The sequence below is a fragment of the Chinchilla lanigera genome, unplaced genomic scaffold (genome assembly GCF_000276665.1).
Source record: "Chinchilla lanigera isolate Chin_1 unplaced genomic scaffold, ChiLan1.0 scaffold00002, whole genome shotgun sequence".
Taxonomy (NCBI): domain Eukaryota; kingdom Metazoa; phylum Chordata; class Mammalia; order Rodentia; family Chinchillidae; genus Chinchilla; species Chinchilla lanigera.
In genome coordinates, this window is record NW_004955403.1 from 49,122,014 (window position 1) to 49,144,896 (window position 22,883).

Sequence of the window (22,883 nt, forward strand, 5' to 3'; positions counted from 1 at the left end):
AGGGGCCCCCTTAGATTGTTTTCTGCTCGCGTTGTTGTTTCATCAGCTTTAAGATAAGGGGGGCAAACACTGAGAATCTTTTTGTTGTTGCTTCCTTGAAGTGTCTGTGGAAGGAGATTTGGGCGCTTACCCCTAAGCATTTTGCATTGCCTCATTACACACCTCTTCCAGTTCTCTATCCCGAGCTCTCGCATAACTCTTTGCATCCGGTCAGGCCGAATTACACGCAAGAATTCATTCCTGGCGCGCGCGTCAGCGTGACTCCCGCGTCCGCACATCCGGGGTGGGCATGGGAACGCCCCTCCCCGCCCCGCCCCGCCCCGCCTGTGGTTGTGTTGTCATCACGTGGCCGGGCGGGCCCTGACGTCACGACAGGGGAGTGGCTGCGCAAGCGCAGAAAAGGGGGCGGGGGACTCGGCTTGTTGTGTTGCTGCCCGAGAACCGGAGACGGTCCTGCTGCGGCCGAAGCTCTTCCAGCCGCCAGACCATGTCGTCTCATTTAGTCGAGCCGCCGCCTCCCCTGCACAACAACAACAACAATTGCGAGGAAGGGGACCAGCCTTTGCCGCCGCCAGCCGGCCTCAACAGTGAGTGCTGGGCCGACGGGCTCGGTAGAGGGATGGGGGAGGAGGAGCTCCTCTGGCGGCCGCCGCCTGCGCCGCGCGGGGGGCGGGAGGAGAAGGCTGCCCATTGGTCTGGGGCGAGGATGTCCTTGTGATTGACAGCGCCCGCCTCCAGTCAAGAAGAGGCGCTCGGGTCTTCCTCACGGCTCATCTGCACCGCCTCCGGGGGTCGTGGGCTGCGGGCGCCAGGGTCTTTAGTCCAGGCCGGGTCAGGGTGGCGGAGAGGGCATCCCGCGTCATCCGCGCTGGCCCTTGAGCTCAGCTTCGGGAGCGGGCCGTGGGGGCGGTGGAGGTGGGCGGAGCGGACCGCTGGGGGACGTGGGCCGGGCCGGGGACGTGCGGCTGGGATGCCGGGGGATGGACGCGCGGCGGGCGGGGCGCGGGCCGGGACGTGCGGCCCAGCAGGTGCGGGGTCCCGCGCGACCCACCCGGGGATCGGGGTCCGGCCCGAGGATCGAGCCCGAGCCTGCCAGTTGTGTCCCTTTGTTGCCACATGCTGGTCACGAAAATCCATTGGGTAACTGTGTGGGGCTGAGGAGGCCTTGCGCCTTTTTAAAAAAAAAATTTCTTAGATTTCCCCGAGTTGCTGAAAATTTTTTTTTTTTTGGACGATGGGATTGCATTCCCAGTAAGTCTGTTTTTTTATACACCACCCAACGTTGCACCCATCACGGAGTCTGGGCAGTGAGTTTTCAGAAACAGAATTTTAGACACACAGACGCCCAGGTGTTTAAAAGTTCATGAGCGTTATGAGGTGAGGACCAGCAGCGATTGCTTTATTTAGCCTTCTGGTGCTCTCACAGCTGGTCCTAAGACTGTTCCTGGTTGCGGTGCGGTGAGCACCTAGCTTGTTGGAAAGGTTGTTGCCAAACCTTTCTTCAGTTCATCTCTTATGAAAGAGGTAGTGGGGGCCGTCACCATATGGCCATATGCAAATGTTTAAAAAGGATCCGGATGCCGAAAGATCATGCAGTTTATTTCATAAGAGGGAGATGCTTCCAGCATGGCCTAAACATTTTAGAGAAGTTCCTGTCTTCGCAGGGTGGGGTTAGCATTTGGATATTTTTACCTGTTTCCATTGTTTGTTGCTGTTGCTCCATCTTTTGATTGGCTGATTCTCTTAAACCTTGACCTTTTTTGTAAGCCTTTAATTTGTCTTGTGTTTTAGAGTGTAGGGTTTTTATATTACTTCCCACAGTAAATGCCAGGGGATGTGTCTTTAAATGTTACTTGTATTATCAAAACAGAATAATCCGTACTTTTCTTGGAAACATGGATTTCACAATGAGAAGAGACCTCGGAGATCGAGGTGTACTTTGTTTTTACTGGTTAAAAAAGAGGAGGTCTAGAGTCAAGGGTCTGGGGCAAGTCCGTAGGTGGCTGTGATCCAGAGCCCTGTTCCCACTCAGCCGGTCTGGTGTTCTTTTCAGGATCCTTTTTAATGGGCCTGTATCTCTTCTTTCAGTATGTCCTTAGGTGTACAGAAGGGGCCAGCCTGTCTTTAATATTCTTTTTCTTAGTTGTGCTTCATGTTTTCTTCTGAGTCAGGTATGTAGTCAGTATGTGTATGATTGCACGGAAAGCAGAAGGATTTATATTTTTCAGTGACCCTTTAACAACAACAGCAAAAGATTGAGGTGGATGTAATCTTTTATTTTTCCTTAAGTCTTTCTGGGGGTTTGAACTCAGGGCCTTTGCACAGAGCTACACTCTTACCCCCTTTTTGTTTTATATTCTGAGAACAGATCTCACTAAATAAGTTGCCCAGGTTTGGCTCAAACTTAGGATTCTCCTGCCTCAGCCTCTCAGAGCCCTGGGCTTACAGGAATGTGCCACCACACCCATCTTGTGATTGTTTGTCTTGGTATCTGACAGACCTGTGAGGTGTTCCATGTCTTCAGCCAATCATTTCCTGCCACGTATGGCTCTTACAGAAGTGGTGGAACATGCAACGTGCATGTGATACCAGGTGTTGCTTTGGGAAATCTGCTACATAGAAAGTATTTTATTTGGAATAGGCTGAGCTTCTAAATGACTGAAAAGCTCTTAGATAATGCCATACTTAATTACTCATCTTGCCTCTTTGTTTGCTTTCTTAGCTCGTTATACAACACTGCGCTGAACAAGACAGCCGTATTGACTCTTTGAAGTGAGTTTCAGGCATTGAGCAGAAAACTTACTCAGGCATCTAATACCATCTAAATTGCTGATAAGTCCGAGCACCGTGTTGGATAACATTGCACAACTGGAAATAGAAGATGAAATTTATATAGACTACCTGGTGTAGGATTTTATCTTTAATTTAGGAGTAAAAGCATAGTCTTAGTTGTTTTGTTTTTTGAGACAGGGTTTCACCATGTAGTTCAAGCTGGCCTTGAACTTACTACCGTAGCCCAGGCTGACCTCAAACTCACAGTGATCCTCCTGCCTCAGCATCCTAAGTGCTGGGATTACAGGCATGCAGCATCACACCCCGCATTAGAGTCTTAATAATAAATTACTGAAATATTTGAAATGTGAAGACTTTCTCTGATGTCTTTTTTTTCTTTTAAATTTCCCACTCTAAGGGAAATTCACTTTCATTACAAATTAGCGGGCAGGGCAGACATCCAGTTTCCAAAGTTAAAAGGATGTTTCCGCTTTTATTCTTAAAACTCTATCAGGTTTCTTAATATTTGAATAACACATTTATGTCTTGGTTTTTTTGTTTGTTTTCCGGTACCGGGAATTGAACTCATGACCTTGTGCTTGCCAGGCAGGCGCAGTGCCACTGAGCTAAACCCCCAGCCCCTAACACATTTATGTCTTGAGGTTTTAGTGGGCTGTAGAGGAACATCAGGGTGTTTGACGTGGGGAGTACAGGCTTTGCTCTTTAAAGATCTTCAAACACAGGGGCCTTGCTTCCCCTGTGTGGCAGGAGGGCTCTTACAGGATAACACGGTAATGCCACTGCCTTTGAATAGTTTTTTGAATAAAGAAGTCACCGGTGTGCAAACACCCACTTGGTGCAGAAAAGTCAGCATCTTGTTAGAAGTCTGCCCATGACTGGTGTAGGTCTGGTCTGGACTCCCAACATCAGGTCCCCAAAACAAGCAGACAAAAAAGACTTTGAGGAAAGAAGGAAAATCCAGTGAACTGTGTTCTCCTCTGTTAGGGTACCAGTTTCACACAGGGCTTTGCCAAGCTAGGGGGAAATGGGGAGAAATACTCTCCCCCACACACACCAGGAGATAAACTGGTGATGATAGAACTGTGGCGTCTGCAGGGTACAAGCATGAATATAAACACAGTTATTGGACCAACTCGGACAGTTCCTCTTAGCCGTTCTCCAGGACTCAAACTAGAGCGTGTGTCCCTGTGTGTGTGTACAAAGTGGAAAGGGAACAGCTTCCAGCTTGTAAAGCGCCTTGTAAAGTAACAGAAAGCTCCCAGCTCTTGTTTTAAAGCCTGCTTATTAGAGAATTCGCTCAGAGCTTGTTTTCTGCTTGTCTTGCTTGGACAGCGCAGTCCTCATACCTCCTCATACCTTGCCTTGTTTGCTTTCCAGGCGAAGAAAAGAGGACATCGTGAGGATTGGTAGAGATAGAACCAAAGAAATTCCAAGGCTGTCAGTGCAGAGCGAGTTAGGTGATGGGGAAAAGACGCGTGGAGCTCATCTGCTAAGCCCGATTTGCTTTTGTGTGTTACTCAAAGGGCAAGGCTGACGTGTAGCCTCTTAAGGAATGTGTTTGTAACATTCTCTGTAGTGTTACACATTTTCCTCCATGATACTTCTGGAGGAAAATCACTGAGTTAAAGGAAATCTAAGGCTCTTCATAAATGTTGCCCAATTACCCTACGGAATGTTCTTTTAAGCCTCAGTTAACTGTTGCCATTGGATAGTGGATAAGGTGTGATGCGTCTTTATAAGCAATGAGAACAGTGCAGGTGTTTAAAAGAATAAATGTTCTCACATATTGACATGGAAGACAGCTCTGAGTTTTAGGTGGAAACGCTACTTACAGAAACACCTACAGTACATTTTCACTTGTTTATAAAAACAACAGAAAATTGCAGAAGTCTCCATGTGAACCATTTTACAGTTATTTCCCTTGGGAATAGAAATGGGAGGTTAGTGAGGTACTGTTTTTAACCTTATATATTGATGTTTATATTTTCATAGAACACATTTTTGCAGTCAGAAATGATTTTTTTAAGTATACAAAATGTAATTACGATAGTAGTGAACACGCACTTAGCATGTGCTGGGGACTGTTCTTGTTTTTCTGTATTCACTCACTTAATCCTTCTGACATCTCTGTGGGATAGATACAGCCGTTATCCCTGTTTCAGAGATGAGGAAACAGAGAGAGATTAACCAGTCCAGAATGTACCACCTGTAAGTAATAGAGTTGGCTGTCTCGCTTCAGTCTGTGCTTTTAACCCCTGTGCCCCCGTTTGCCAGATAAAAATGGTCTGCCAACCCAGGTACGGTGGCAAAGATTTGTAATCCCAGCCGCTGGGGAGGCCAAATGGAAGAGTCCAGGGTTCAGGGTCAGCCAGGGCAGCTGAGCGAGATCTTGTCTCAAAACAGAAAAGATCTGCCTTAGGTACAAAAGCTACCCACTGGCTCCAAGGTGGTAGGGCATGATAAGGATCATTTTTATCCAGCCTTCCTAGGCATGTCTTCTTAAATTCCTGAACTACGTGTTTCGTTTTGTTTTGTGGTACTAGGACCGAACCCGTGGCCTTCAGACTGAGCTACATCCTGAGCCCTTAGGGTTTTTTATTTTGAGACTGGCTTTCAGTAAGTTGCCAAGTTGTCCAAGCTGGGCTCAAACTTAGGATCCTCCTGCCTCAGCCTCCCAGAGTTGTAGGATTACAGACCTACATGGCCACACCCAGCTTCGCTTGTGTATTTTTAGCGCAGAAAATAGAGTTTACTATACACACTGGTTTGGAAGTCCTTCAGAAAAGCACAGACCAGAAAAAGCAGGCATTAATAGCTGTCCTTTTTCTCTCTGATTAGATACTTCAGGTGCGCATTGTGTTTTAAGGAAGGCTGGCTCCTACCGGCCCATCTGGAACCCCTGGTTCTTAGTTCTGCTCTGCCAGAGCAGCTTTGGGAGTTATTTTACTCACTGGGATCTTTTCAAGAAGTGGCTCCAAAAGAAGTTTGAAAACCTTGAGGGGCAGTGGAAGTAGAGAAAGATTGTTATGTAATACTCTCCCCGCCACTCATACTTCACACAGCTGTAAATTTAAGGATGCTTTCAGTATATTACACACTCCGGAGCCCTCCACGGCATTGATTAAAGTGCCTTGAGTGTTGGATCTGGCTTAGCCTTGCTGGTCGTTAGCACTCTTGCGGTTTCTGTCGTCTGTGTCCATTGACACGCGGGTAGAGAAAGAGGCTGCACAGCTGCCCCACACCTGTGTCATCCGCCAGCACAGTCCCGAGGAGCTGCTGGTGGCGGGACAGGAACAGCCCCTGGGGCTGCCCTCTGCATCACTTCCTTCACAGGCGTAACCTCTCCTAACCAGCGTGTGAGCGTGCGTCTCCCTCTTCCTGGGCACTGGCGTGGCTCCGGCTGGTCCTCTGGCAGCCCTGGAGGCAGTCGAGGAAACTGAGGCACGGGTCTCGCAGGTGGAGGGGAGGCCCTGGGGTGGGAGTCCCATCCGGCTGTGCCTTAGAGCTTCTACTTGGTCAGTCTGGTGCAGCCCTCGCCCCAGGAAGGTGCAAGTTCAGGGTTGAGCTGGTTTTCATGGTGCTTCTGACTGACTGTTGGAACCCCTCAGTCTGCCTGGCCCTCAGACACTTCACGGGGAGCTTAGAGGAATGGTCCCACCAAACTGCCAGGTTACATTTTTTCAAACCAAATTTGTTATAAACAAGGAAATTTTTAAAATACATAATTCTCTCTTTGTTGTGAAGTTGGTTTATAGCTACTCTGTTACCAGTTCTTAGTAAAATTCAAGCACCAGCATCCTTCAGCAAACACTTCAAGCCAGTGAAAATTGTCAGGACCTGTGCTCCTTTACCTGTGGCTCCGCCCCCTTTCCTGAAGCCCCACCCCCTTTGACTGTGCCCCAAAAACTGCCTCCTTCCTGTGGCCCAGGTACAGCGGCTTCACTCTCCAAGCCAGCAGGGCTTGATGCAAACCCAAGGAAGTAGGACCTCGTAGCCCAGGAAGGAGAAGTGACAAGTCTCTAAGGTATGTTCAGTGAGTGAAGGAGGAGGAAGGGTAAGGTATGAAGGGAAGGAATAAAACCAGATGTGGAGTAGAGCTGCAGCCTTTCCCCCAGAATTTTTACATTGTCACCTGACTTTATGAGGAGTCAGCTGCATTAATTTTATGCTCTGGGTTTGTGCCCGCATTAAAATTTAGTGATTAAGTTTAGGTTTCCTCGGGACATCCTTTGGGATATAGTTGTGAATCTGCTTAGTTGAACTTCATGGTCATGTCCATTTAATTTGTGGAGTAGATACAGCTAAATAGGTGAGGTAGATTGTGGACTGTATATTAAGCGTGTGTGAACTTAAATAGTAAAGCCAAGTAGCCTATCTCGTAATAAAGTAATAAAGGTCACTTTTTGAAAGCAGCCTCAGTTTTTAGTAAACCAGTGGTTGTATATAAACAAAGCGTTAAGCAGAGAAAATTCACTTCAAGATGCACTTTCTGAAAGGTTTTAGATTCCAGCTTCTTCTAAATTGGTTGACTGCATGAGCAACTTCAAGAACAGCATGAGCTCGGGTTCCGCTTACTGCCCTTGTTTATTTTCTGTAGCACACTCGCTTTAGCTTTGAGGCCGGTCAGAGTGCTTATCTGAGTTCTCCATACTGACATCTGTGCACACACGACAGATTTTCAGTCCTGCCGTGGTTAATTTATCTGACCCGTCCAACAGGTTCCTGGGTGGAGCTACCCATGAACAGCAGCAACGGCAATGATAATGGCAACGGGAAGAATGGGGGTCTGGAGCACGTCCCTTCCTCGTCCTCCATCCACAACGGGGACATGGAGAAGATCCTTCTGGACGCACAGCACGAATCAGGACAGAGCAGTTCAAGAGGCAGCTCTCACTGTGACAGGTAACCGAGCCCCGTGCTTTCGTGTGGGTTACGAGGCTGATCCACAGGAGAAAACCTGCCTTAACAAAATACAGCGCGTGTGTTCAGGTCACACAGCTAGTTGACAGGCACTGACGTACCCACTGTTTTTCCTCAGATGAAGTCATTTTGCTTGTCTTATTTTAGGTGGTTTATTGGTTTAAAAGTCAGTGGTACAAATGTTAATTTATAGAATTCATCCTTCCTGATCTTCCCTTGTCGTAGTCCCTGTTTCACGGGTCACACTGTGCCTGAATTACAGTTCCTCTGTGGACATCTGTGTCCCCTCTGGGTGTGCGGCTCCGGAGGCAGGGCTCAGGTTCCCTCCTCTTCCCACCCATGAGCAGGTTCAGCTGCAAGCCACACTCAGTCAGAGTCCCTTCCTAGGAGCTGCATGTCGATTCAGATAGTGTCCTAGCAGTGCTTGCAAGGCTAATGATAATTCATTTTGAAAGCCATTGCCTTCCCTCAGGAAGTTTTGTTTTTCCCCAAATGCTGTGCATTAAATACAGAGCCTTTGCACTGAGCTACACCCCTGGCTTATTTTTTGGAGACAGGGTCTCTCTAAGTTTCTGAGTTGCCCAGGTTAGGCTCAAACTTGTGATCCTCTGGCTGGCTTCAGCTTCCCAGAGTGCTGAATCTACAGATGTGCACCACCACCATGCCTGGTTCCTCAGGGAATTTTTGTTTGAGATCTTATTTTGGTATTTGGCTAAAAGACACTAATTCTACTGATGAAGATTGGCTTATGTGACAGAATAACAATTCAGAGAGTTGTATGTATAGAATGAAACCAGGTCATTAAATTATTTTTCAGTCTAAGCTTTTCTTTTTTTGTTTTCAGAGTGACTAGGTATTAAGTGGCACTTAAAAATTCTTAGTGCAGTTGGGTGTGGTAGTACAGAGCTATAATCCCAGGTACTTGGGAGGCTGAACTGGGAGCATCGAAAATTTGAGGCCAGCCTGGGCAAGACTGTCTGAAAATTTTTTTAAAAAGCTAGGAATGTAGCTCAGTGGTAGAGCACCCCTAGGTCAATCCGAAGTACTGGGGAAAAAATTCTTCATGCAGTGACCAGCATGCTGTTACTTTGTGATCTTCAGGTTAATTCTCTTAACTGATACTGAGCATGCAGAAAATGGACACACACAGGAAGAAAGACTAAGGGAACGCCTAAAAACATAAACAGTAACTGTGTGTGGAGGACAGAATTTTCTTAATATTTGTATAGTTTGTAAAAAATGGTGCATACAGCAGGTATAGTCCATTGAAGGGAAGGGAAAGAGGTCACACTGCGCTGGACCTTCCTGTGGCTCGGGATCCACTGAGGTTAGGAAGACAGCCAGGGACTGGGCCGGGTGACACACCGACACCCCCACTGTCTGCACGTCATCTCTGACCTGGCCCTGTGCTTCTCAGAGCCCGGGGGCGGCTCTTGATGTAAGCAGAACCAAGCAGATGGCCCTTCTGAGCAGCTGGCCATTGCTTCCAGTCGCGGCAGCATTAGTCTGTCTCTTGAGTGAAGATCTAGGTCGTGGAACTCCAGGAAGGCCATCTCCAGTGTTCTGTCCGAGCGCTCGCCTCTTTTGGCCTGTTCTGCCGCACTCTCACGTGTCTGCACCCGTGAGCGTGTTGTCCACACGGTGCGGAGAAGGCACCTGCTCCCCTGCGGTCCTCTTGTGTCATTTACAGCAGCCTTCTCCACATGATGGAGAACGAACCCTCCTTCCCAGGGGCGGGTCAGCAGGGTTCCACATCCGAGGGAAGAGGCGCTTTCGAATGCCTTTCTGTCCCTCAGCTCACCTACTTCCAAGGGGGCCTGAACTCCGCTCAGTAGTAATGCTCTCCCTGGGATTCTGATTGACGCACTGTATAGGAATGTCCTCAACACTCATGTCATTTGAATTGACGTGCTCTGCTGCATTTGAAGTTGTTAAGAAGTGTTTCTTAGAGGTGGAAGAATTTTAGATGGTTGGGTATTTTCAGCTTAAAAATTACTCCATAACCAGGCATGATGGTGCACACCTGTGACTCCAGCACTCCGGAGGCTGAAGCAGGAGGAGGGTTGTTGTGAGTTCAAGACCAGCTTGGGCTCCAAAGTGAGCTGTAGGCCAGTCTGAACTGCATAACAAGACCCTGTCTCAAAAAGACAAAAAAAAAATTATTCCATAGATTTATTTTTATCTGCAGAGATAACTAGAAGATAGCTCTTGTATGTTTTGCTTTGTGTTCCACACAGTTATAAAGGTTTCAAACCGTGACTGCCCACTATATTGATCCAAGGAGCTTTTAAAAATACCAAGGTACAAGCAAAGTGTGGTTGTGCCTGCTTGTAATCCCAGTGCTCTGGAAGGCGGAGTGGGAGGATTGCAAGTTCTCATCCCACCTGGGTGATTTAGTGAGGCCCTCTCTCAGAAGATGGGGAGGGGTGAGGGTTATACCCCAGCCCCCAGGACTGCTGAAGGAAACCTTAAAAAGCGCCCGCACCGTCCTGAGAGCTTCTCATTCAGCTGTTAGGGTGCAGCACACATGGGAAGGATTTCCAAGTGCCAGGTGGGCCCCAGGAGGGGCCGTGGTGGAAGCCCCGTTGCTGTCCAAGTCCCCCCGCGGTGTGGGCAGCGCACCAGTGAGAGCTGTGCTTCTCGCAGCGGGGTCTGAGTGGAGGAGCAGAGCGTGCTCTGTGGGCTTGACCCGGGCTCGGCCGTGTAAGGCAGGCCGCTAAGCTGATGCCAGCCCTGTACGAGTGAGCACAGACAGTAACCTGAGGGTGAAGAGACCTCATTCTGCTGCCAGGTCCTGTGGTGTCGAGTGGGTCTAGGCCCTTGCTGTCCCATCCAGAGAATTGTCCAGGACAGTCGATGAGTCAGTCAGTGCTCACTAGGGAACCAGATACAGTGCCAGATATACAAACTTGTAAGAATTGCCAAGGTAGGCTTGCAGTGGCTGCTTGCAGAGTTGGGTGCAGAAGGGCTGTCAGTGCACTGGTGTCCCGGGGCCCAGTCGAAGGCCTGGAGCCCACTACAGTACCCTGTGTGAGTCTGTATCAGGAGGCCGAAGGGTCTGTGATAGAACCCAGGAGATGGGATTCAGCATTATTTTAGATACAGCTTTGTTTTAGAGATGGTGAAAGATCCAGTGATTTGCTATGTTTACACAAGGAATGATTGATAAAGCAAGAAAAGAACTCAGCACATTAATCTATTTTATCAAATATAGTTTGTCATGATGTGTTTCTGTCGGGGTAAATTTTGTGTGGGAGACCTTTCTCCCCTCTGCTTTTTTGGTACCAGTAATTGGACTCATGGGCTTAGGTTTGCCAGGCAAGTAAGTGCTGCCCCACGAGCTAGATCCCTAGCCCTATCTGAATTTTTGTAGATCTGGGAATATGTTTTGTACTATGGTAGAAGTTTTTATATTCAAATACAAGTTTATATAACTCACTCTGAAATAGCTTAGGACATATATTTATGAGATAAATAAAACAGTAGTTCTCTAAGTTTTGAGTTTCCATTGCCTTTTGCAATCTAAAAACTGTTAGGTACTTCAGAGAGCTTTTATGCCTGGGTTGCGTATTTGAATGTGCTGTATTAGAAATTAAATTGCGGCTCGGGTTGTGGCTCATGGAGAGCCTGAGAGCCTGGAGCAGCCCCGGCCCCGCCCTTCTCCAAAGGAAACAAACACAAAATTTCAATCAGGCACTGCTGGCCGTAATCCTAGCTGCTCAGAACGCGGAGATAGGAGGATCGAAAGTTTGAGGCCAGCCTGAGCCACTCAGCAAGACCTTATCTCAAAACGGGCTTGGACATAGCTCAGTGGTGAAGCGCTTGCCTAGCACATGTGAGGCCCCTGGGTTCATTTCCAGAACCACACACAAAGAAATTTAGAGTATTTCAAAAATAATAAGCTCATTACATTATAACATAAGTAACTCATTTAATGAAAGCTATTTCTTATAACCAGAAATAAAATCAGCATGAGATAGTGCCAGTGGTTTTCATTTCTGCAGCTCTCTTTAGTAGAGAGCAAATAGCTTAATGGAAAATAGCTGGGTTCTCGTCTGCTTTTATGTTCATTTTGTTGTAATACCACACATCATCTAGCCTTTGGGATATCCCACTGCACTGTCATGGGAGGACAGTGAGAAGGGAAATAAATCCTGTTAATATTATGAAAGCAGTTTCAACCTTGTAGGTGCTGATGGAGTTTGAGAAATATTCTGCACACTTAGGGAATTGCTGGAGGTGATTTAATGATGAAAGAATGTGGAGAGAAACATCCGCAAGGTTTTGTTAGCTCTGTTGGAAAAGAGTAAAACGAGAGAATGTGAGCCTTGTGTCTGTACAAGATTTTTTCTTTGCCGTTTCACTGTCGTGAAGGAACTCCGCACTGACAAAGTCGAGCATTTTGTAAGAGTGCTCCGTTTCACTTGGCTGCTTAACTGTGACATACAGTTTGCTTACGTGATCTACTTCTTGAATTTGCTGCTTTTTCAAAGCCATCATTCTATAGCTTAATTTTCTCATTTCCAGTAGAGGCTCATTCATTTGACAGAAAAAGAAAATTAAAACTAACGGATGTGCTCTTTCTTGCCTAGCCCCTCGCCACAAGAAGACGGGCAGATCATGTTTGACGTGGAGATGCATACCAGCAGGGACCATAGCTCTCAGGTGAGGACGTGAATCCCGGGAAACGGCAGGGACCACGCAGGTCGTCTCAGTGTACTGGCAGGAGTCCACTGGAGAAGACCTCGTCTGCTCCCAGGCAAGGCTCCTGTGGGAAGTCTGCCTGCACTTGCTCAGTCACTGGCTGATGTCTGTCATTTGGCCGTGTGCAGTGAGCTATAACTAAAGCCGTGTGATTTGAAATGGTTTGAAGTTAGTTAATTTCTGACTGTTGGATTTATTTAGGGTGGTGTAGTTCCTGTTGCACTTCTTTACAACTATGGATTTTGGGCCATTTTACTGTCAAAGAGTTGGAAAGTTTTGTTGATAATGTATCATACCAGTATTTCAGACTAGTTTCTTGAGTTTAGTGGTAGAAAATCTGAGATGGATGTCTCATTTAAAACGACAAAGTAAAGTGCAAGGTCGTGAGTTCGATTCCTGGTACTGGAAAAAAAATAAAAAAAGACGACAAAGTAAATGGAAATGCAGGTCAGATTGGAACTAGGTATGAAAAGTTTAGCCCTGTCTGAAATCAAAGCAGTGACTTAAAAAGCTAGAGATAAAAAATTCATCTAAATTATCTGACTACCCTAGAATTGGCTAAAGAAGATAAATAGAGGTCGCCAGGAGTTGACATGGTTGGGAATATAGATGGGTACAGTTTTGAAATCTTAGAAAGGGCGGCTGGGGGGCTGGGGATTTAGCTCAGCGGCAAAAGCACCTGCCTGGCAAGCGCAAGGTTGTGAGTTCGGTTCCCGGTACCGGAGAAAAAAACCAAAAAAAAAAAAGAAATCTTAGAAAGGTTTGCATTACAAAACTTCAAAAACAGATGACTCATATAATTGTTGATAATGATTTAGGGTACACGTGGCTAGCCCTTAGCTACTGACGTGTCACCTTACAGGAAAGTGTCACTGCAATGTGAGTTCTTTAGGGCGGGAACCATTGTCTTTCTCTCCTGTGCCGAGGTGCTTAACATATGGAGTGAATGTTTACATAAGTTGACAGAAACCTTGTTGAGCAGCGCGTGGTGATGATGCACAACTGTAATTCTAGTACTTGGGAGACTGAGGCAAGAAGATCACAAGTTCAAGGCCAGTCATTACTAACAAGACCTTGTCTCAAAAAAAAAATACATACACACACACACACACACACACAGAGTCTGCCCCAAAAAAGTGTATATCAGGAAAAGAAATACTAGTATAAACATTTTAATCCTAAATTTATTGAGACGTCATGAGATTAATACGAGTACCTTTGGCCTCCACAGTAACAAGAGGTGCTCAGAGTGGTGGCTCTTAGCTTCCAGACATTAGTAAGGTGAACTGCTGTGTGTACACATTTTTTTTGCAGACTCTGTATGTATAGAAAGAAAAAAAAAAAACGTAAGGTGTTCTCCCAGTCCAGTCCTGGGTCTCTTTGCACTAGAAATATTTTTCCCTAGAAACAGCTGTCCGGACTGTGCATTCGAAGGCTGCCCAGTTTCTCCATACTGTGGACTCTGGCTCTGTTTTAACTCCTGTCTGAAGCCCAGAACATCGGTGCACTGAGCGCCAGCTTGCTTTACCCTCTAGGCAGGGCTGCCGTGGGGGAAGACTGTCCGACTGGAATCGTCGAATCAGTGGCTGATGTTTGCCAGTTTGGTTGCAGGCAGCAAGCTATAACTGCATAGAAGTATGTAGCGTCCTTGTGACAAAATGCATACCAAGCATCCAAGAGAGGAAGTCTTCGCTGTAGTTTTTCCTTGAAAGATGTCTTCAGTCAGTATTAGGTTGTGTACAGGTAGGTTGAAAATCTAGATTAACATTTTCCAGAGTGTGTCTGAGAAATGCTCACTCAGTGAGAAAAAGCTCCATGAGAAAGTTTTAAAGTCAAATATGTGGAAAGTACTGTAGTCCTGGTTCCCATAGGTCACGCTGAGTAATGGCTCTGAGAATCCCTGCAGTAATCCAGTTTCTTGACCCAAATGTCTCCCAGGCTTTTTGGATCTTACTCCTTCCTCCCCTCCACAAGACGCAGCGTGTCCGGACACTGCCCTAAGCACTGTCCTGAAAGAATGGCGGTGTATGAACAGGCTTCACCAGTCAGAGCAGTTCACATTCTAGGTTCTAGAGCCGAGGGCTCCACTGTAGAATTCCAGATTCCCAGAATTTGTGAAATTGCAGAGAAAAATACAAAGTGTTTAGCATTTTTGTCAGACCGTGGTAGGATTGCCAGCGTGTTCCCTGTGCAGACACAAGGCGAAAGAACACTGGCTACCGCCAAGCGGGGGAGAAGCCGCGGAGCCCCCCGGACAGTCAGGGCGGACCAGGAGGTGTCGGCGGAAGCAGTGTGGCTCCTTTAAGACACAGCTGCAGAGTAAGACTTACAGGAAGGGAGATAGCAATAATAGTACTTATCTAAACTTTATTTTTTTTTTATTTTTTATTGTTTTGGTACCAGGAATTGAACTCAGGACCTTGCGCTTGCCAGACATGTGCTTGTGCCGCTGAGCTGTGTCCCCGGCCCTACTTACCTAAACTTTCAAAAGCCTTTTGCACTTTTTTTAACTGAAGAAATAATTTTAAACGTTTAGGATTTGAGAAAATGAATTTTTTTCATGAAAATGAGAGAAACCTTTAGGGTTGAGAAATAGAAACAGTTAACAGAAGTCTGTCACTGTAATTTATCTTCTGAGACGTTTTCATATGCGTCTCTGAAGAACATAGGACGATTTTGAGATTTTCTAGCGGGAGCGCGAGGACAGGCACTAGCACTTAGCCAGATAGGTGCTGAGTGTTAAATGTAGTTTTAAAACCGCTTCTCACTTGTGTATTCTCGGTCCAATGAAAGAGGTGATATTATCCTCGTGGGCAAATGGGGAAAATAGGGCTTTTTTGGTCTCACTTAGTTATCTGGGTGACAAAGCAGGCAAATGCCAGAGCCAGGATTGAAGACCTGTGGCCCCGACCCTTCTCCTGAATTAAGCTGCCAGCTAGAATTGGGTACAGAAGCCGGGCCCGCGAATAAGCGAGAGCCACACAGCCGTGGTGTGGGGGTCCTGGTAACGCTTGTGGGCGTCACGCAGCTACAGGAGTGCGGTGGGAGCGGAAGTCTCCATCTGCAGCAGGAGACAGACTGGGCCGTCCTAGAGACATGGCTGCTGGTGATTCGGCACCGGAGAGGCCAGCGGTGTTGGGTGTCGCTGCAAGGTGATCCAGACTGGACATAGCCTCCCTTTTCTGCCTTGGAAAACTGGCTTCCCCGTGCGCGGGTCCCTGTGCGCCATTTAATGTCTGTGCGGAGGCCTGAGGACCGGCTGTGGCCGCAGGGGGCGGAGCTGCAGGTGAGGAGGCGCAGGGCTCCTCTGCAGAGGTGTGGGGAGAGGGCTGCTGACTGCTCAGGTCAGAGCAGGAACCACGCGTAATCAGATTAGGAATTGGAAGGTGATTCAGAAGCTGAAAGTAGCAAATTTAAGATTAAAGGAATTTTAATTAAAGGAAGATTAAATTTTAAGATAAAAGGAAATGACGGTGGTAAAGGAAGGGAGCTCACCACGCTTATCTGAACATTAGAATAGGTTTAGAGACTTAGCTGGAGTTACATTTTGTTTTTTTAAGTACTAATTAAAAGTAACTTCACTCAGTTGAGAAAAAATCCTACCACCTTTTAAAAAATTGAGAGTGCTGGGGATTTAGCTCAGCGGCACAGCGCCTGCCTGGCAAGGCCAAGGTCATGAGTTTGATGCGTGGTAGTGGAAAAATAAATAAATAAGTAAAAAATTGAGAGCATAAGATCTTACTGCATGTGCTAACCTGTCCAGAAGTGGAGGCCTGCGTCTGAGCTGCTGGGGGAGAGGTGGAGGCGACGAGGGCGCCGGAAGTGCGTGACCGCGGGTCGGGAGGCAGGCCCCGAGTGCAGTGTGAGAAGTGAGACTCGTTTCTGTCGATCTAGGGGGATTCACCAGGGCTGCGAAAGGGCAGACTCATGATGCTGAGTAATCGCCACGCCCGGTGGAAAAACCCGGGTCCTGAGTGCTGCATTGTGCCGCGCAGTGGGGTTTGCCGGGCTCAGCACGAGACGAGCGCGATGCTGACCAGAGCACAAACATCCCAGGGTTTGTGCTGCCTTTGGTGGGAGGCGCTGCGTGTGTAGAGCCAGTCACTAGCACCCTCCGGGTACAGCCGTGTCGCTGAATCATGGGAGGGTGTGAGGCTCTGTGGCACCCACCACCTGCCCGGGAGGACAGGAGCTCAGACCAGAGGGCCGGTCCTGCTCGGAATCAAATCGGACACCTCTCAGCTTGACGCCTCGGGTGTGGGGTCAAAGTCACATTCTTCAGGGCTCGTATTCAGGGGTGGTGTGAAATAAGAAAACCATTAGTTTTAGGAATTTCTCATTCCTCTGGGTTCTAGTAAAAAGGAACTTTCAGAAATTTTAATTATTCTTGGCCTAAATTTTGGCCTAAAAATTTAGATTTTCCTTAGTAAAAAAATGTTAAATTCTTTATAGTAAGTTATTCCAAAAAGCTTGTGCCTGACATAGTTTTAAAACCTTGGGAAGTGTTTAGATAATGACTCACCTAAAACATTTCTTTGCAGAGGGTAGAACCCAGTGCTTCAGTGGGGGCGTTAGAGGCTCTTGGTCTGGATTTGGATATTGGCCTTGCTGCTTACCAGTTATGGAGCTGTAGGTCTCATGTCAGTTTCCTCACTGTACAGTGGGGTTTCCGCTCCAGTTTTCACGGGGTTGGCGCGGTGTCAGCGTTAATGCTTGTCTCTGAGCGCTCAGTAATACTGTTACTTCCTTATCACATCTCCCGCTTACTTTTATTTTTCACCAATTTATTTTTGCTATGTATTCCTTTTTGATACGTTTCCTTTTTTTCTCTTAGTTATAAAACATTAAAATGTGTACAAAAATAAGGAGACCAAGAGGGTGGACCTCCACAGAAGCGTGACTTGGGTTCAGAGTCACTGCGGCGTCCGTTCCTTGCCGTTCCAGCCCCAAGGTGGCCTGTTCAGTGCATAGTCTGTGGTCAGGTGTAACAGCAGCCCAGCTTACTTGAGTTCTTTTCAAGATACAGTACTCAATACTGATAGATCGTTTTGTCAGCCTTTTTCAACAGATGGCCCGTTTCTTACATAGAAATTACTGGTGTACAAGCTTAGGGGTTTTTCTCGCTGTCTGTGTAATAGAAGCAATTGGTTCCCCCCTCCTTAAGTTTGAATTCCTCTTTATAGTCAGAAGAAGAAGCTGTAGAAGGAGAGAAGGAAGAGGCTTCGAAGAAAAGTGCAGACTGGGTCTCAGACTGGTCCAGCAGACCTGAAAACGTGCCACCCAAGTAAGTGCTTCCTGTGCATCCGGGGCCTGCTGACCTCTGGAGCCTGGTGCCCAGGGCCCGGAGATCCCCCGGGTCCCCAGCCAGTGTGTCTCTGTCCTCTCTCGCTCAGGGAGTTCCACTTCAGACACCCGAAGCGCTCCGTGTCTCTGAGCATGAGGAAGAGCGGAGCCATGAAGAAAGGGGGCATTTTCTCGGCGGAGTTTCTGAAGGTGTTCATCCCGTCTCTCTTCCTTTCCCACGTTCTGGCTCTGGGGCTGGGGTAAGTGCTGTTCAGCCGCTGCGGTGTTTTCCAGGCACTTCGTTCTCATAGTTTATCTTCAGGTGTGAGAAATACATGTGGAAGTATTGTGCACTGCTTTTTTTAATGTTGTGCATCGATAAGGTGAACTTAAGACAAATTAAATTGGTACACAGCGGGTCTGTGAATTAGCAGGCCTAATGATTATTTTTTCAGTACTCAGGGCTTTCGCTCTGAGCCACGTGTCCAGCCCGTTTGTAAACCTTTTTATATTTTGAGACAAGGTCTTGCTAATTTGTGAAGTTGGCCAGGCTGGGCGCGACCTCGATCCTGCCTCAGCCTCCCAGAGTGCCGTGATTACAAACACGCACCACCACGCCCAGCTAGTTTTAATGATAGCAGGGTTTTTTCTTCTTTTGAGACTAAGATATTCACAGTAACCTCCTGGTGATGATTTTTAAGTGGGCTCTTCAATGATTTATTTTTCTTTTTTGAATTTTGTTGTATAAAATAGCAAATCTTAAATAAGTTCGAAAAATTAATCTTCAGCATGTGATTTTGAGAATGTGAAACAATTTTTTTCTTTCACAGGTTTTTACTGTAAAGTCAGCCTCATATTTACCTCTAATATATTGATTTTTTCAGGCTCCTCTTAAATGTGTTGCTCTTTTCATGATTTGAATTACTGAGGGACTGCACTTCTGAACGAAGAGCAGCTGTTCATTTTCCTCAGATGTTTGTGTCGCACTCGTCGGGGAGCGCCTGGCCATCCTGTGTGCGGCACCCAGGAGAGGGCTCGGCCCTCGCCTCCCTCTGAGCAGAGGGTCGGCCTGCTCCCACGGCGCAGTTTGCAGCCCCTCTGCCTCCCGCCGGGATCCGCTTCTGTGGGCCGCACACAGCAGGCGGGCGAGGCTGGAGGCTGGAGGCTGGAGGGAGGGTGGGAGCTTCATCGCTCCTGGCTGCTCAGTACGTTGAGTTTGGTACCTTGCCGTAGCTCTTGCTTTCATGAATCTTTACGTTAGTTTTTGTTCTGCTTCTCCTTGTTTTTGCCTTAAGTGTAACTTGCTGTGGATGCGTGGAAAGTGAGTTTAAAAAGTTGGTTGCTTCATTGCAGCGGGGATGGAGCTAGTTCCTGACCGCCCCCAGCTTCCCTTCGCTGTGTTACGGAAGGGGTCAAGTGCTTGTTTGATGTGGAGAAGCCACACCAGATCAGGAGGGGCGCTTCTGCTGTGCGAGGAGACTGTTCTCTGCCCTGGTTTTCCTCTCATCACTGCCCAGCACTGTCCAGGGCGAACAGAGTCAGATGAAGCCAGTGTGGCGGGCAGTGGGAGGGGCAGCTAGGGATGTGGCCAGGGGGGCGGCAGAGCACTTTTTGCCTGTGTGAGAGAGAGAGAGAGAAGCCGGGTTTGGTTCCCAGCACCATCCGCACCCAGTGAAGCGGCGGTCATTTCAGGGCCTCGGGAGCGTGCGTACCTCTCTAGGGCCTTTCCTGGGGCCTTCTCACTGAGGACTGTGATGCGCTCTGCTTCCTTTCAGCATCTACATTGGAAAACGGCTGAGCACACCTTCCGCCAGCACCTACTGAGGAAGGGACGCTGCTGGAGACACGCTGGCCTGTGAAGTGGTGTATTGTTGTAGTTTATCTGAACTTGAGACCATCGTAAGCATGACCCAACCTACCACCCTGTTTTTACACAACCAATCCCAGTAACTCTCCAATCAGTATTTTATTCAAACTCTGATGAGGCATTTTACTAACCTTATTCCCTTTTTGGCCTGTAAGACACTTTAGAATTTCCTAACAGTTTACCGTTGTTTAGAAATTTGCAAGGGCTTCTTTTCCTCAACCGCCACCAGCAGAGTATAATTTTGTCAGCAGCGCTGTCATCTCCTGTTAGCACCGAGAGAATTAGAGCTGTGTCATCCATGGCAGAAATTTTACTCTGGCAGTGAAGCTACCGTCTCTCTCTCAAAACAAGATCAGGTTAGCATAAGCTTTGTTTTCCAGCACAAAGACAAGCTTGTCTGAGCTTGAATTTATAGTTATTAAAAAGAAAAAAACAAAAAACACAAAAGACAAGAGAAAATATCCTGGGCAATAAAAAGTTATTTTCAACCAGCTTTGGAGCCACTTTTTTTCCAAGCCTCCTAATAGCGCCTTTTAATTCGTAGGAGGCAGGCTGTATAAATGGTAGGTAGGAGATAGAATAAGAACTAAACTACATCAGCAGATTTTAATACTAGTATGTTGTAATGCTGTCTTTTCTATGGTGTAGAATCTTTATTTCTGATAAGGAACGTCTCAGGCCTAGACATATATGAAACTGCTTTTCAGATTTTTGTGTGTGTTTGGTATTTCCATATGTTAGCTGCATGTGAATTTTTCATGACTCTTCAATTATTTTTTAATTTCTTTTATTCCTATAAGAAGAGATTTTGGGATGAGTCCAATTTATGGTGTTAATCCAGGCTTCTTGTTTTAGGAAGCTTCAATTATACTCTGAAGCCTTTAAACTCTGAAGAAAATCACTTCAGAGTTATTCCAAGCACTTGTGCAACTTTGAAAAACACCCAAGGGTGGTGGGAGCAGAGCTCTGGACAGGTGCCGCTTGCGTTCGCATGGCCCTGCTCCCAGGGCTCGCTGTGCCGTCTTCCCGCGGTGGCCCTGTGAGGCCGCAGGCCCCAGGGTTCTCATGTAGCTGTCTTTCAATGACGTCCCACTCCTGACGTTCCTGAACACTCAGCAGATTCCTTCAGTGACATACTTTTTCATTTGTTTCTAAAATGTGAAGCTTTAGGACCAAATTGTTAGAAAGCATCAAGATTACGGATTATTTTGCGTAGGTTTTGTTGGATTCCAGAACGTCCAGCATGACTCCGAAAGATACTACTATATGTTTTATATATAAATAATTACTGTTTATGATATAGGCCTTGCTATTGACTATTTAGAGAAGCATTGTTAATCTTAAAGCTAGCAATCTATAAAGTGCATCAGGTTAACTTGAATAAAACACTATTGTAACAACCAGGTTTGCCAGTTTGCAGAAGCTAACTCTTCTCTCTCACGTCAAGGTTTGTAAAACTGCCGTGGTACAGTGGAAAATAACACAGATTAAAGAAAAACGTTACTTTCTATCTTTCTTCAAGAACGTAGCTGGCTGTCTTTAAGAGTGATGATACATCCAAAACAGTTTTGTGAATGATTTTATTTTTCTTTGTAGAATTTGAGGTCTAAATAATTTTAGATACTGTACCTTGTTTCTGTCTTACTCTTAAACCTGGTAACACTTGATTTGCCTTCTGTTTATTTCAAGTGTTCACATTGGAATTTCTTTGGAAAAAAGGAAACCCACTGTCTTTCGAAAAGTCTGGATAAAATTGGGAAGGCTGGTAAAGCCAAGAGACCCAAATAGCTGTGCTAAAATGTTGTAATGTACAATTTGTATTACAATTGGTATTCTGGGAGAGAAGAGTAAAAATTACACTATAAGTAAGAGCATCTTTTTATGGGCAGTACATTGTACTCTTTCTAAATTCAGTAGCAATTTTATCCGTAGTGCCATTGAACTTCGGGTATGTTTATGATTTTTTTTTCCAACATTGAAAACAAATTGACTTTTGCCCTATTTCTTAAAGTTTCTGTAAAATTACAGAATGTTAACTGAAAATGAATATATCATCACATTAGAACTTCTGTAAGGGGAGCTCATGCAGTATTTATTGATAGGCCTAACATATGGGCCAGATGTTTATTCTCTCCCCAGATTTTTGTTGAATGAGACAGATTGATTGGAAAGGCCATTAACAACAGCTGAAATTCTAAGATTAATGTTTAAAGAGCTTTACACCTGTTTACAATTTGGGGAAGAAAAGACAGGCTTTTTTCTTACGTCTGATGAGAACTGGCTTAAGATGTTCATATGTACAACCAACAGCGAAAGTGCCCTGCCTTGCCGGGTGACAACAGCAACGTGTCACCCTGACTGAGTACAAACATTTGCTATAAAAAGGAAGATTGACAACTCAGCCTGTGAGGTGAATTCCTAACTGAACCAGTTGTTGAAATTATTGGAATTAACTGAGCCAAAGTGATTATGCATTCTTCATCTATTTAGTTAGCATTTTGTATCATTATATACAGTTTACAATACATGTATACCTTGTAGCTATAAACATTTTGTGCCATTAAAGCTCTCACAAAACTTTCTGTACAGTGTATCATTTTTCTGTCCCCTGTGTTGCCAGGGAGTTTAGGAGGGGGCAGGCTTTCCCTGTTACATATGGAAACCTTCCCTAGTGCGAGGCCCAGAATCGGAACTGAGGTACCTGGATCAGGCGCCCGCTTCCATGCAGTGTGTCTCTGCTGAGCGCCAGCTCAGCTGTGTACAAGGTGCCGAGCACCTGTAGCCAGGTGGTGACAAGGCGCCACCCACCAAGGAGAGGACGGAGAAAGAGAGGCGTGCAGATGTTTAGCAAGTGCGGGAGGAGTGAAGAGTGTGCCCAGGAGGGAGTGGACGCGGCCTGGTGGTGGAACTGGTGCCTGAGACCCTGGATTTGTTCCCCAGCACCCCCCCCCCCCACACACACACACGGCTTTTGCGCTGGATGAGGTGCTTTAGGTGGAGGTGACTTAAAGTGTATGCAGAGGTCGCACCGTTGCTATATAAGAACTTGAACATTTGCAATGTCAGCGTTGGGGGTCCAGGTTCAGCCTGTGGGAGAGACTGAGGGGTGGCTGGACTGCACACAGCTTGCTTTTCTCGAGGCCCCGTCTAATGCAGCCTCACAGCCACCTCGTGGGGTCGCTCCAAGGGCTCTGACTCCGTGGCTCTCCTCTCCTCTCCTCTCAGCTGCCACAGGAACTGTTCTAAAATACAAAGCCCAGAGTGCCCTGACATCCTTCAGTGCCCCCACTGTCCTGAGGGTTAAAGTGGTTTTGAG

At 46.7% G+C, this 22,883-nt stretch overlaps 1 protein-coding gene across 1 annotated transcript; it reads left to right on the top strand.

Moving 5' to 3' along the window:
• The first annotated feature begins 394 nt into the window (after positions 1–394).
• Bnip3l (BCL2/adenovirus E1B 19kDa interacting protein 3-like) lies at positions 395–22,149 on the top strand. The gene is made up of 6 exons (XM_005373726.2): positions 395–587; positions 7,512–7,695; positions 12,306–12,378; positions 17,601–17,701; positions 17,811–17,960; positions 19,476–22,149. Exons 1-6 carry the CDS (start codon positions 488–490, stop codon positions 19,522–19,524), a joined length of 657 nt encoding a protein of 218 aa, XP_005373783.1. The 5' UTR covers positions 395–487; the 3' UTR covers positions 19,525–22,149.
• The last annotated feature ends 734 nt before the right edge of the window (positions 22,150–22,883 follow it).